The 15613-nt window shown below is 36.0% G+C and overlaps 1 protein-coding gene across 1 annotated transcript in view; it reads left to right on the forward strand.

The window, feature by feature from the left end:
* Positions 1 to 11550, forward strand: part of LOC134823353 (protein RRP5 homolog) — a 125175-nt gene extending 113625 nt beyond the window's left edge. The window contains exons 29-36 of the mRNA XM_063834782.1: positions 9029 to 9195; positions 9408 to 9505; positions 9616 to 9734; positions 9945 to 10070; positions 10304 to 10472; positions 10632 to 10788; positions 10934 to 11099; positions 11334 to 11550. Of these exons, the coding sequence (XP_063690852.1) occupies positions 9029 to 9195; positions 9408 to 9505; positions 9616 to 9734; positions 9945 to 10070; positions 10304 to 10472; positions 10632 to 10788; positions 10934 to 11099; positions 11334 to 11496 (1165 nt within the window). The 3' untranslated portion in view covers positions 11497 to 11550. The remainder of the gene's footprint in view (positions 1 to 9028; positions 9196 to 9407; positions 9506 to 9615; positions 9735 to 9944; positions 10071 to 10303; positions 10473 to 10631; positions 10789 to 10933; positions 11100 to 11333) is intronic.
* Positions 11551 to 15613: the final 4063 nt, after the last annotated feature.

The raw sequence follows: 15613 nt of genomic DNA on the forward strand, positions 1-15613 counted from the left end.
ATTGTATGAAGATATTACATATTATATTGAAATATTAACCTCCGACCAATTTTAAAAGATTTATAATACTACTTAATATGATGATTTTATATAAACTACTAGGATCGACAACTCCTCCGTGCTCGCGACCATTTTTTCGATCCGGTGGAACGTCTCCGCTGTCTATGTACGTCTGCTCTTGGAGCTCTTCACTCCACTCCATGTCCTAGAAATCGAGAATGTTGCTCAGTCTCAACTCATTCAGTACTATATAAATCCACCAGGTACGCATACCACCACTTTATTAAGTGCAGTACTATTGGTACGAATATAAATCGACTACCGCATCCAGTACAATAAGGTGCGGCCTCCTCTTTCCTCCCGCTAGTTCAGCTGCTGTTGTAAAAGAAAATTAATGAGAAAAATTAATACGACAACTAAAAATGTCTGCATTAAAATAGAAGCATCGGTCCGCTTATATTCGACATCACGACATGATTGATGGAATTGTTCGGATCTCTTGTACTTGAAGCTGACAGTGAAGAATGCGTTTATCCCGGATTACGTTGCAAATTCGGGTGATGTTCTGGTGATGTTCTGGTGATGTTCTGGTGATGTTCTGGTGATGTTCTGGTAATGTTCTCTCCCCGGTCAACCTCTGCTAGTGGTGGATACGGCCTGTTCTTTGGAAAATTTCTGACAATATGCCCAGGCTCCTTGCAGCTTAAATTAAATATATTCCATTATCTTAACTTTTGTTTCTTTGATTTGTTTTTATTTGTATAACATTCTGATTAATTTAGTCCTATCTTTTTATTTGATAGAGTTTATGAACACAAAATATTAAAAAATAGAATAAGATAAATGACTTTAAAACTTTATTTTAGTTAGATTACACTACTTATATTATAAAATTATCTTTTTGGCCACCCTCATATGCTTGGTTTATTGGTTTACTGGTAAAGCCCGGTGTGTGTGAAATATTTTCTTCCTCTTTAGTATTTCTAATCAGTGGCCTCATATCGGGGTAAAACTTTATGTAGTCATCCCCCGTTGTAAGAAGCCTGTGATGCTTGTTCCTAACACCTTCTACACGTTCGCGTTGAGAAGAAAAAATCGAGAAAGAAGATGATCTGACAAAATCAAACAAAAATTATTTAAGAAAAGAAATGATGTTACCCACTATCTGTATTATACATTATAAGCAATAACTTTTCTATGGTGTCATGTGGTGGCTTGGGTTTCGACCCACTGAACTGTCTCTTCATAAACCTGCAAGTGTGTTTGAAATGTTTGTATGTTCAATTGAGACTCCAGTTGCTATGAATAAAAACCCAGGTTCATCCTGGAAAGAACATTATTGTTATAATTCAGTATATAATAATAAACTCAACTAATATACAAAATAACGAATAAGAGGTCTACATACAAGACGCCACTAGTTAAACTTTTAACCCCAAAGATTTCTTCGCAGTATCTGGTTTTCACATAGGAACTTCTTTCCCACAATCATCATCTGACCATTTTGCTATGTGTGGTTTTTCTGCAAGTATAGAGAAAAATTTCCAAACACCTGACTGACGTTCACGCTCATTCCCAACCATGGCCGCTAAAATAATGAAATGTTAACTTGTTAAAAACGCTTTACAAATACGCTAAGTGCAAACAGTAACTAGTAGAATTAGACGACAAGTGGTGGATACGGCCTGTTCTTTGGAAAATTTCTGACAATATGCCCAGGCTCCTTGCAGCTTAAATTAAATATATTCCATTAGCCTAACTTTTGTTTCTTTGATCTGTTTCGTATAACATTCTGATTAATTTAGTCCTATCTTTATAACATATTACATAAGGTTCGGTACAGTTTGCAACTAGTAACTATAGCTTCAAATTTCAATTGATTTTTTATTATAAAATGTACGTAAATGTATTTATGAACTCATATCACATGTTTAGGCTGAATCCCAAGTTTTTGAAGAGTTTAAGATGTAGAATGTACGATGAATATTGAATTGGCAGGAAATTTGATGTGCTTGCTAACAAAATAGTGGATTAAAAGATAATAACGAATATAAATTACGAAAATGAATAAAAGTATAACATTGAGACTTGATTGATGTTCAACATCAGATGTTGTTAGATTTATCATTTATTGACGATATAATAAACACGTATATCATAAAATAAAATTCATAACTGACAATGAATCATCAGCTACTAGCTAGTCACTAATGCCCTGTGGCCTGTGCCAGGTGGTGTTTGTGGGGGGCTGGTAGGAGGCTGGTGGGGGGATTAGTTTAGCGTCACTAGCTCGTTAAGTGTGCTCTCCCGCACCTGAAACAGTGACAATATTTACACTCTAATACCCTATACAACTATTTATTCATATTCAATGGTTGAATGTTACACATGTAAATTTACATCAATCAAATAATAAACTAATTCACATGTTAATAGATTAACTTACTAATTTCTGGAGTTTACTCATGAGTCTGTCGTTGAAGCATAATCCTTTTTTGCCGTTCTCTAACTCTAGGTGGCTGTGTAAAGGAAAATATTGATAAGAATAGATCCTGTTTAGTGAAATAAACTAACGGATCTCTATTACCAATCTCGATCTGTTACTATTAACACCGCTATCCGATTTCGAAAAGTGATAACATGTAGTTACATGATTTTAACTTATAAACACTTACAAATAGGGTTTCCCCGTGGTGCGGTTCTTACGCTCTAATATCACCTTTACCAACCCTTGGTTGGTCGATTCCGTTACAACAGTGGAAGTAGACATTCTACAAAAATATGGTTAAAATATATGCAAATCAAAGAGGGGTATCAAAGTTTTGTAATACCCCAATTGAAAGAACCAAAAGAAATACAGTAAAATAAAGCATCGATTCCCAGTCGTTCTTTTCTTTCGTTCTAATATCGTCCCGACCCTGGGATTATCGATCTCCCGGTTCATTGTACTAGCGGAGTCGGACATGCTTCTGTAATTAAAATAGATACACATCAAGGTTTTAATTGAAATTTAATAACCTGCAAGGTGCACTTTGTGCTCATACTTTGTTTTAAATATAATGTTAGTTACATTATAGATCTCATAATATACAATTAACATTATTATGAACACAAACATTCAACCGATGAAGTCCAACGGATTTAAAAAATTTACTTTATGGAACGAAGAAACTGCAGGCAGTCTGAGGGTCTTCGTGTAAATACAGCACCTTACATCTAACAGTAACACATATCCCATGTGGACACATCACTGTGAAAAGTCCCTTACCCTTCCCACCTATCTGAACGAACTTCCTAGTAAAAGAATAATGATCGGTGTTATGATATATTATTCGTTCTACCCTTTTTTTTTCAAGAAGCTTTTTTGTCCAATTTCAGGCAGAAATCCAAATACTGAAGTTAAGAACTTTTTCCTCTTCGTTATTTTTAATGGACATTATTTACTGAAATTTACTGAGACTATACTGACATCAGTTCCCTTATATCATGGTTAAATCTTATGTAATCGCTTTTAGATAATGTAGTCTGTGATGCTTGTTCGTAATATCGTCAACAAGCTCCTTACTGTTATATCTTTATTAACGGTAAAATACAAATTAATGCTGTAACAATGTCCTTGCCAGAACGTCCTACCAGAATTGCAACCAATTAATCAGTCAACTATGGGTGATAAGCCTGAGTTATTTAAGTAACTATTAAAAAGGGAGATTTAAATTTCGAGGTTCCTACACTTACCATTCCTTACATTCTTTACATATCACAGAAAAACATCATATCTGAAGAAAAAATAATGACGAAAAGAAATGATAATAGACAGTTAAGAGAAGAAAAAGAAAAAAATAGCAAAGAATAGAAAAGAAAAGAATAGAAATGAGTAAAACTAATAGAAATAAAATGAATAAAAATAACACAATGTTAATCTAATTGCTATATAATTGATCTTAACTATTTGATTTTAATACATTTTAGCACTGTCAGTACTAGCAATAGGAATAATTGTTAAGTTATGCCTATTTAAGTAGTAATAGGTACGTTATCGTTCTTCTTCTAGTCATTACACAATATCTAGAAGCCTTGCTGGAAGGAGGAGTTTCGATTCTGGCCAACTGCTGGGCCACAGGCCGAACCATCCGTCTTCTTCTGGCTACGAACAGCTGAGCCAACACTGATAAAAGGGTACTCCCTGTAGCCCCTACCAACCCAAGAAGTTTTCTGTGACTCACCTTCAGTTTCTCTGAAATGTGAAATTCGTTATGGTACAGCGACCATCTATCATTAAACGATCTCGAACAGGAAGTCAGAATAACTTTTGGTATCACTGGGTGTTTTAGATTCTTGTAGGGCTCCTGTATTTCATACGAGCGATAATATGATGCTGCCATCGGCTCAGTGGCCCTCCCATCTTGGTCCTCTGTATCATTGGCTATCCGTAACAGTTTTACCGCTGGGGTAACTAGGAGATCTAAAGTCTCGGCTTTTTTCCAAAATTTGTCTCGCATGATTATATCTTTGGTTTGGGTATAGAGCTCTTTTCTTTCTTACTTTTGGATTGAGTAATTCATTTTTACCGGTATAGGCTACAATTGCACTTTCAAGAAGGCTAATGGCTTGGGTTTCCCCTCTAGTTATATGTAGATAAACTTCCCACGGTAATCCACCTGCTTACTAAAGATTGCTATATTCTATGGACCAGATTAATTTTGGCAAGATGACACGATTTTCCTCTCCTGAATCCAAATTGAATTATAGGGTGAAGAAAGGATGCATGGTCAAGTCTCCTCCTGCTCCAGTATTCTTCTCGTGCTCGTTCCAGTTCGTGATTATATCTCTGGCCGACTCTTCATTATCCTCAATCATTTATTCCATCTCTGGTTCCATCTCATCACAGAAAAACATTATATATCTGAAGAAAAATAATGATTAAAAAAATGATAACAGACATCTTTGAGAAGAAAAAGAAAAAAGTGACAATAAGAAAGAAAAAAAATAAAAGAATAGAAATAAGCATACATAAATAGAAATGAAAGAAAATAATAGAAACGAACAGAATTGAATAGAAATAAAATGAAACAAGATAACATGATGTTAATTTAATCGTTATATTATTGATCTTAACTATTAATTTTAATTGGATTTAACACTAGTTTGAATAGAATGCATTATCGGTTAAAGGGCTTCCACCTCTCTAATAATCTCAGTAATTTTTGTTCGTCTGAAAACTTTCCTGGAACTTTCTTGTTGGTTGTATCCTGTATACTTTTCCGGAGGAATTCCCTCCAAGAAATGAACTCCTTCCTAACCTGACGTCTTCCTCTTCCAACCACCTTCAGTTTACAATATAACTTATATTGTTAAACTTTTAAGTAACTGTGAAAATAAAAACTGAAAGAAAAAGAACTTATGATATCAAGAAAAGAAAATTTAATTCTTATAAATGTGTATAATGTGTATGGCAAGTTTTGTATGCTCAACTAAAGTTCTATTTTTAAATATCTTGATACTTTTAAATAAGAATCAGGGGTCAGAATAAGCATGTGATAAAGGAGGCAAAGCATCCTGGATATTATGATAATATACACCTAAAGATGAATCGAACTTGTGGGAGTCACGAATGAGCTCAACCACGGCATTTACCTGAGATGTATCCATAGGGAGTAGTCGTGTTGACTGAGTTAGCTGTAAAAAACAGCCAATAAGTAAAACTCAGATAGGGAGAAGTTTAGTCAAAGAACTGACTCCGCTTACTCTGTCTCCATGTACACGCGGTTTATTAAACCTTCTACTAAAGTGGCCGTTGCAGTCTGATAAAGGATATGAGGATATTTTTCAAAGAATTGTGAGGTGCGGCCTATGTGGACTTCTGCTAGGTGCTGTATTTCTTGGACTGTTAGGAGGGAAGGTGTAAGTCGGCCGGATAGCTGCCCGGCCATTATGAATTGCAGGAGGTCTTTAACTTGGGTAATGGATTTTTCTGCGGAGTTGTAGGCCTGGTTTTGCTGTGTCCAGCAGCTGCAAAGGTTGGACAGGGATTTTTAGCATTTAGGGTCCTAATGTATCCGTATAAATCGCCAACTGCCGAGACAAGTTGGTCGTTCATTTGGTCCTGATATTGTGTTCTAATGGCCAGGGTTGTTTTGAGTTCTGTTTGGTCTTTCTCCTGTGATTCCAAGGTATTTTTAATTTCTTTTATTTGTCTTTCATTTTGTAGGCTTAAATCTAATGCTGTGCCGGCAGTGGCGAGGGCTGCAGCTCCGGTGAAGAAGGAACGTTTTTGTCTAGTGGGCATTTGGGTGCAACGTGGGCCATTCAACTGAAACACGTCGCACAGTCGCGCCGATTTCAGTTGAATTTCAGAAAGGAGGATGGCTTCGTAGGCGTTTTCTAGGTTAGTTAGTTCATTTATGTAGTGCTGTTCGACCAGTTGTAATTGGGCTTTGAGGTTGTTGTCACAGTTAGGGGGTGAATGATGATAGATTTGAGTAAAATTTAGCTTCTGTAATTGGATGATGACTGTGGCTACATCGTATGAGGTATGTGATATGAGGGCTCCGGTTCTTCCTAGGAGTAAGCCTTTTTCAGGGATGGCGACAAACCCGGTACCGTCTCTTCCTACGTCTATCGGGGGGTTGGCATTGAGTGTTGTAAGGTGGGGATCAGCAGCTGTAGGGCTTGGTTCTGGTGGTTGAGGGCTGCTGATCGATTTCAGGACTAGGACCGCCGTTATTATCAGTTGAATGTTCATTTTCGGAGTTGACTATATTTATATTGTTTAAACTAGTTGACGAGGATAAGTGGGTACCTTAGGAGGTACATTATTATTTTCAATGGCGTAATTTCAATCTTTTTGTGTTGGTTTGATTATTTTAGGTATTAATTAAGGCAATAAAATTACAGGCAAGTGTTATAAGTCATCATAAGTGTGGATTTAAACAAATTATTGTTGTTATGGGTATAAATGGTTTGTACGTTGCGCTTAAGTTCATATATAGCAACGTGATTATTACATAGTTGATTAACTGGTTTTTTAACGTATAACATTATAAACTGTTAAACCAAACAAAACAAAATATTTAACTAATCTGTATAGTAGTTAAGTAGTTAAAAATTTAGATGATTATATTTTCTTAAGTAACGTATCTTTTTTCTTTTTTCTCTTTGTCAGTTTAACTAAATTGTTTACTCAATAGTTCAATACCCATTCAATTATTGATTACTCAGTTCAGCAGTTCAATATTTAAAATTTATCATTCTCAGATTGTACTTTAAAAATAATAGCATTTCAACGTTCAAGTATAATTACTTACTTTTATCTTTTTGAGGGCGGTGATCAGCTCACAGATTGTTGATATCAGCAACTTCCTATTTGCCGAAGTCTTGTCTTTTTTCTCTTCCAAAATTATTATGTGACACGGCATGCTTCAACCAATCGTTGTAAGTTTCTTCCTAATCTGACCATCTCCCACAGACTGGTCCGGCTGGGTAGAGAATAGTTTGGGGGTGCTGATCGTATAGTATCTACCATGTTCTTGAAGCTCTGTTTTTTTCGGTGGTTCCACTATATTATATTAAAAAGAAGATTGAAATTTCGGGGTTCCTTACAATTACCATTCCTTACATTAACTTATCACAGAAAAAACATTATATATGAAGAAAAAATAATGATAAAAAGAAACGATAACAGACATCTTTGAGAAGATAAAGAAAAAAGTCGCAATAAGAAAGAAAAAATAAAAGAATAGAAATGAGCATAAATAAATAGAAATGAAAGAAAATAATAGAAACGAACAGATAAGAATTGAATAGAAATAAAATGAAACAAGATTTAAACATGATGTTAATCTAATCGTTATATTGATCTTAACTATTAATTTTAATTGAATTTAACACAAGTTTGAATAGAATGCATTGTTGGTTTATTAAGGGCTTCCACCCCTTTAATAATCTCAGTTATTTTCTCGTCGGAAGAAGAAAATTTTGCTGGTTGTATAATGTATACTGTATACTTTTCCGGAGGAATTCCCTCCAAGAAACTCCTTCCTTACCATGACGTCTTCCTCTTCCAGCCACCTTCAGTTTACAAATAACTTATATTGTTAAACTTTTAAGTAACTGTGAAAATAAAAACTGAAAGAAAAAGAACTTATGATATCAAGAAAAGAAAATTTAATTCTTATAAATGTGTATAATGTGTATGGCAAGTTTTTTATGCTCAACCAAAGTTCTATTTTTAAATATCTTGATACTTTTAAATAAGAATATCATATTAAAATGAGTGAAATGACTCCATGTTCGTGTCGTCCTGTAGGTAGATGCGGAACAAGTTGTCCTCGGTCACGGTTAAATTTGCGGTTGTCATATCTGGAAATATAGGCAAATTTCCGTCTCAACGTATTCTTAAGAGAATGGCTGTATCAAATTTTCATTTTCGACAATGGTTTGACCTTTAGACAAAGAAGCGATGCTCAAGTAAAGATCTATTTAGCTGTAAATGCTCAACTAATGTAAAACAATGGTAGAGTAATATATCAGATAATGGGACAAAACTCGGTAATCGCATTAACTGTAATTACAATATCATACAGTTTATTGGTAATTCTGCCGGAAATTTGTTCAACATAAAATGGATAACTTTTTCTCTAAATATTAGTTAAAACACGTGACCCCATTTCACCATTCTTTCTTGTCATGAACGTATGAACATTATCTGAACCTATGTCTAGTGCAATGTAAAAGCCTTCGACAAAAGCCTCTTGTATTTTCTTTTCCTCTTCTGATTCTTTTTTGTTCAAATCTGGTTCTTCGACTGGAAAAATAGATAAATACAGTCATTACAAAACTTGTATGCATTGAATATTGAATAATTTATATCGGCTCATTTGTAAGTCTAAAGGCGATATAATTTCCTATTTTCCATCCTTCCTCCCACCCTATCCCCTACTTCTTTCTACAATTTCCTATTTTCTGTCCCTTTTCCCCTCCTTTTCCCTACTACTTTCTATCTCAGAAAGTAACCCCCCTATTTTTTCAGATGTCTGGACGACATACTGCTGGAGAAATACCAGGACTCTGATGGTGGCAGTGATGGTGAGACTGGTGAAGCTGATGAGTCAGATGATGAGGTTATGGAGGTGGAGGATGCCCCCAAGATAGTTTTCACTTCTAAGAAGAGTGTGGATTCCACCAACGTTGATGAAGGTTTGTACTTTATCAGTTTTCTGGGTTATCTATTTTCTATTACTATTTTTTGTCTAAGATTTAATTTTACTCTCAAAATTAGATAAACTAGTGACTAGTGTTAAAGATTTATGGGTAGTGATTTATTAACTTCTTTATACGTTAGTTATTAGATTGTTCAATCTCTAAAACTTTCATCTGATTTCGTGAAATATTGAAAACCACGCCATCAGAGAGCGTCTCGTTGAGAGAAGTCCTGGCTGAGGAGAAAGAGTCCGATTCTGAGGAGGAAGATGGGAGTGCTAAAACAGACGAGCCAGAAGCTAAAAAGGTAATTAAATAATTACTTTTAGCACGCTTTAATTTTATATCTATATTTCTTGTCACTAGTACAATGTACATGTGTACACAACTCTCATCTAAATTAAACTTCCTATCCAGGGGAAGAGTTTCTTAAAACGTGAGAAGAAACGAAAGAAGGAAGAAGCAGAAGAAGAGATCAGGAAGATAGAAATGAAGAGTAACTCATCTTCTCTTGAGACCGAAGACGATTTCGAGAGGTACATTTAACTTGCCTTTGTTGCACTTTATATAAAAACCATGCTTTATTTACGTATTCACACGAGTGCAAAATTAACCGGCAATTTTCTTGTGCCATGCTGCTTCATTTCATCAGTAGGTATTTCTAATCATATCAAATAATTGAACTTACAGCAACAAATATAATTGTTATTATTACTTGTGTTAATTATATTAATACTATAAATTAGGGAGGTAGCGAGTAAGCCCGACAGTGGAGCTAGCTGGGTGTGCTACATGGCGTACTGGCTCGGACTCGGCAATGTGGACAAGGCTAGACTCACAGCCAAACGAGCACTGGATACGATCAACTATCGGTAAGAAGAGCACAGAAATCAATTTGATATTTTATATACACCGATGAACAAATTGAACATTGAACAATTTCAAAGCAGTGTCGTGTAACTTTTTAACTATTACTGCACTGTATCATCGCATCTATAGATCTTTGCCCATTTTCCCTATTTACTCCTCATCTTTTGGTCAAATGGGCATGGGTTGCCCCTCCCCATAGAAATTACAGCGATCAAATATTTCCCATTCCTCCCAGACTAGAAGAAGAGAAGCTGAATGTATGGTCGGCCCTGTTTAACTTAGAGAACTCGTTCGGTACCCACGAGGGGCTGATGACAGTCTGCAAGGAGGCGGCTGCTGTCAACGACAGTAAGGCTGTCTTCCTCCGGCTTGCTGCTGTCTTGGACAAGTCTAAGAAATACCAGGTAAATTGATGGTTGTTTGTGTGTATTCGCTGTTCTGAGATTAATTCCAAGGTCAACTTGACTAACAAATTGTGAGAACAAGATGTTACAGAATAATGCATGACATTATATTTATAACGACATAACACGTGATATGACGTCACAATGTCACTTGCCCAGGAATTAGACGACGTGTACAGCTCGGTACTGCTGAAGAAGTACAAGAGAGCGAGGAAGGTTTGGTGCAACTACTGCTCCACTCTCGCCACCCAACAACGTCTAGATGAGATGAGAGAGCTCCTCGCTAAAGCTCTCAAATCCTTACCCAAACATAAACGTAAGTTTTTAAGTCACGCCTTGGCACGTCGTAAACACCCAAATTAAGATTATGGGGTTGGACACCCCCAATTAATTGTGTTTCTTCCCCTGTTACGGTATAGACCGATCCTAATTCATCCAAACAACCACAATCCTATCTCCAGATATCAGGACGATATGTCACTTTGCACAGACGGAGTACAAGCAAGGAGATCCAAACCGAGGCAGCACAATGTTCGAGAACGTTTTGACAACTTATCCTCACAGACTGGATCTGTGGGCGGTTTATCTGGATAAGACCATTGCTCTCAATGACCACCAGCAGTCTAGGTAAGGGAAAATAGCTGCTCTTCAAGCTGACAACTTATCTGGGTAATATTTTCGTGACTATGACGATTGAGTACACTTTCCATCAATAAATTGCTACGGATTCGTGATCTAGAAAAGTTAAAAACATCCATTTGAAATGATAAATATGCATGTAATTTTGATCATTACCTATACCTGTGTTATTGATATCTGGTTGATTGCTTTTGCCATGTTTGAATCGAGTTTCTCTCTCAGGTTGCTACTTGACAGAATGGTTGGACTAAAACTCCCAATCAAAAAGATGAGGTTCTTCTTCAAACGGTACATAGATTTCGAAACAGTTCACGGAGATGAAGCCAAATTGAACAGTATCAGAGAAAAAGCACAAAACTATCTCAGCTCAAACCAAGACGACTAGCGGGACATGAAAATTCTATTTTTAACTTATTTAAACCGATTTATGAGACCTGACGGGGACCTGACATTTTACGTTTTGATAAGGATAGTTTTTAACAACGATTATTTTTATCTAGGCTTGCCTAGAATAACTGATGCAGCTAACGTCTTTAATTGAAACTTGACAGGTTTTAAGAATCAATATTGTTACATTCTATTGGAGAGCAAAGAAGCTGTTATAAACAAAGTACAGCTTATATTGTATTGGTTTACGATTTTAACTTATGATCAAAAGAAATATATTTCATTTCGCTACAATTGCCTTCTATTAAAAAAAGAAAAACGCTTTCTTGAAATCACGTGAATTTTATGGATTGTTCGACCATTAAATCTAAATATGGTCCAGGTTTATGAGTCCATCCAATCTGTCAAAGTTGTGTTCAGAAATTTTCATATTTGAAAATAGGACAGAAATTAGAAAATATAAAATTTTCGTTTAAATAAACTACAGTGTGCTTCATCCGACCGAAATCATTCCTCCAGCATTTCAATCGTGCCATTTATAGTTGACTTACTAATTAGTTGCGGGTGAAAAAACTGTAAAATTTCGGTCCTGGAAACTTCAAAAATTGAAAATGGGACAGAGATTGGGACAATATGATTTTGCAATTTTAATCGGGATTTTGACTCCCAGTACCCCAATTTGGTCTTCAAAAAGATGGAAATTTCATCTTCAAAAACTGAAAATGGGACAGAGATTTGGAGAATATGATTTTGCAATTTTATTCGGGATTTTGACTTCCAGTACCTCAATTTGGTTTCGTACTATCATCAATTAACTGACTAATTGGTTTCTGGGCAAACATTTCATCTAATCTTTCAAAATTGTGTTCAGAAAATTTCACATTTGAAAATGGGACAGACTTTTGAAAATACAACTTTTCGTTTTGTTAAGCTTTCTGCTGTGGGCTTCCTCCGACAGAAATCAAACTTCCAGAACCTCAATCGTGTCATATGGCATCTAAAGTTGACTTACTAATTGGTTTCTGGTGACAAAATCAGTAGAAATTGTAAAATTTCGGTCCTGGAAATTTCATCTTCAAAAACTGAAAATGGGACAGAGATTTGGAGAATATGATTTTGCAATTTTATTCTGGATTTTGACTTCCAGTGCCTCAATTTGGTTTCATACCATGATTAATTGACTGATTAATTGGTTTCTGGGCAAAAATTTAATCTTATCTGTAAAATTTGTCTTCAGAAAATTTCGCATTTGAAAATGGGACAGACTTTTGAAAATACAACTTTTCGTTTTGTTAAACTTTCTGCTGTGGGCTTCCTCCGACAGAAATCAGACTTCCAGCACCTCAATCGTGTCATATGGTATCTAAATTTAACTTACTAATTGGTTTCTGGTGACAAAATCAGTCAAAACTGTAAAATTTCGGTCCTGGAAATTTCATCTTCAAAAACTGAAAATGGGACAGAGATTTGGAGAATATGATTTTGCAATTTTATTTGGGATTTTGACTTCCAGTACCTCAATTTGGTTTCGTACTATCATCAATTAACTGACTAATTGGTTTGTGGGCAAAAATTGTATCTTATCTGTAAAATTTGTCTTCAGAAAATTTCACATTTGAAAATGGGACAGACTTTTGAAAATACAACTTTTCGTTTTGTTAACCTTTCTGCTGTGGGCTTCCTCCGACAGAAATCAAACTTCTATACATAGTTATCATACCAATACCATAGCTAGCATGCCTGATGAGCGGACGAATATGTAATCTTAAGTAGTTTTAAGTAGTTTTAATTACATATGCTAATGGATAATACAAATATTCTGGCAATGTTAATTGACTGAAGACAAACAAGTAGGAAAAACCGCATCAAAATCTGACCTTGTGTTCCTGAAATATTGCACGCTAAGTTTAAGGTTTACCCGTAATTACTAGTAAAACTTCAACTTAAACTTAAAAAAGGTTCTGATATGTAACGATTTTGGATATCACCCAAGGAAAAGGAGTACCTGTGCCATTTTTCAGGTCCTAGGTGTGGACAGTCTTTTTCAACAGTTGAGGTTTACCTTTTTAAGTTTAAGTTTTAAAAGTAGTAATTACAGGTAAACCTCAAACCTTGGCACATATAATATATTTTAACGCTTTTGTTACTTTTTATTTGTTCTAGTATGTTAAGTTGTCTGTACCCGGCGTCTGGTAACCCTGCTGCGGGCTGTATTCATGACCTGGATGCAGTTAATTAAGTGCGTGTATTGTCCAACTCCAATTGGTAATTTTGTGACTAAACTTTTTTTAAAGATTATAAATTGAAAAGTGTTTATATTACCTCACTATTATATTAAGTTTTTGCGTAATACTTGTTATATTCCATTTCTTACACGAAACATTTTAGTATTGATAAATTGAGATCAGTAAATTCGTTCGAACAAATAACCACACTTGGTTGAACATTGCGATCAAAAATCAATTAAAACATTTTATTGCAAATTTTGAGTCTACAAATTATTCGCGTCAACAATCTGATAACCAGATATCTAACTCCTTGCACAACAGCAGTATCGGTAGTAAGTTGAGTCCGCAGTCAATATATCACCATCCCCAGCTGCTACCTCGTTATGGTTTAAAACATCAACGTTCCAGGGATAGCCTCCATCACATTCGTAGTTGTAGAAGTATCCCACTGTCTGGGTGTAGTCTGTTGCTCGTCCAGGGTATCCAGAAACTGCCACCTCAGCTCTGCAGGATGGTCGGTCAGTCAGCTGGCATTGGTCGTCGCAGTTCTTTCCGTTTTCTTTGGGGATAACAGAGTTTGACCGACTTCCCTTACCACCATTAGCGGCACTACCTCGACAAGCAGCAGCTCCAGCCATGTGGAGAGCTTGCCAGGCAAGGTCGATATCCTTCTGTGCTTGAGCTGTCTGCATCTCGCCAAGTGAGGCAACTATCCCTTCAATCGCAGACTCCAACTCTTCTATGGATCCAGTAGTGTCGTTCAACACGGATGCAAGCTTTTCCTCCAACTGGACGATATCCCCCTTCATTTTGTTGAAGTTGAGTTTCTTGCCAGCGAGCGTCGCGGAGACGCAAGCAAAGAACAGAACGATTTGGAAAAGCTTCATCTTGGAGGTTTGAAGTTGAGAAATGAATTGGTTTGAGGATATTTTGAGGGGCTTTTAATGGAAGATGCAGCTGCTGCTGCTGCTGCTAGTCAAGAATAAGGACTTTGAGCCGACGAGTCAACACTCAACTTATCCACGTTTTTTCATGTTGATCATCTATAAATGTCCGTGTCAGGCCATATAATATTAAGTGAGTCGCATTAAAGCACTGAGCTTCAACCTATCATCCTCTCGCACTTCTTGATAATGACTAGTCAGACTGTAAATCTTTCAATTTTTTAATATTAATATTAGTTAAGCTTAAATCTGTTCTCATGTTGACTTACTGAACAATTGAAGAGCCTCATAGGGAAAGGTCTTGCCTCTAAACTTGTCAAAACAGTTTGCATCAAGCGAGTCAAATTACATCAGCACTGAGTTAGATAGTGTAATTACTAGTAAAACTTTTAAAACTTAAACTTAAAAAAGGTAAACCTCAACTGTTGAAAAAGACTGTCCACACCTAGGACCTGAAACATGGCACAGGTACTCCTTTTCCTTGGGTGATATCCAAAATCGTTACATAACAGAATCTTTTCTAAGTTTAAGTTGACGTTTTACTAGTAATTACGGGTAAACCTTGAACTTAGCGTGCAATATTTCAGTAGTGAGTAAGCACGTTGTTCACCTGCAGAATAAGAAGTAATTCTCTGTACATTCTAAGCCTCATATTTGCCATCAATACAATCAATATAATAAGCCACAGTGGCTATAATATTATTCGTAGCCCCAATCAAGATGAAGATCTACTTTTTCCCTCACAATGAAGATCGTCCAGTCTGACTAATGCTGTCACGTGACCTAACCGACGAATTTGATAGGCTAGATCTCAGCGATGCGACAAATAAGTGGCAAATTCATTGGTTCAAAAGGTGTCAATCACCATCACCACTCAACAGAACTTCTGTAAGAGAGTACTATAGTGGCTGTAGTATAGTAGTCTAGCAAATCATGATTACTA

This window comes from Bolinopsis microptera, chromosome 11, assembly GCF_026151205.1.
Source record: "Bolinopsis microptera isolate Bmic1 chromosome 11, MBARI_Bmic_1.0, whole genome shotgun sequence".
In the NCBI taxonomy this organism is placed as follows: domain Eukaryota; kingdom Metazoa; phylum Ctenophora; class Tentaculata; order Lobata; family Bolinopsidae; genus Bolinopsis; species Bolinopsis microptera.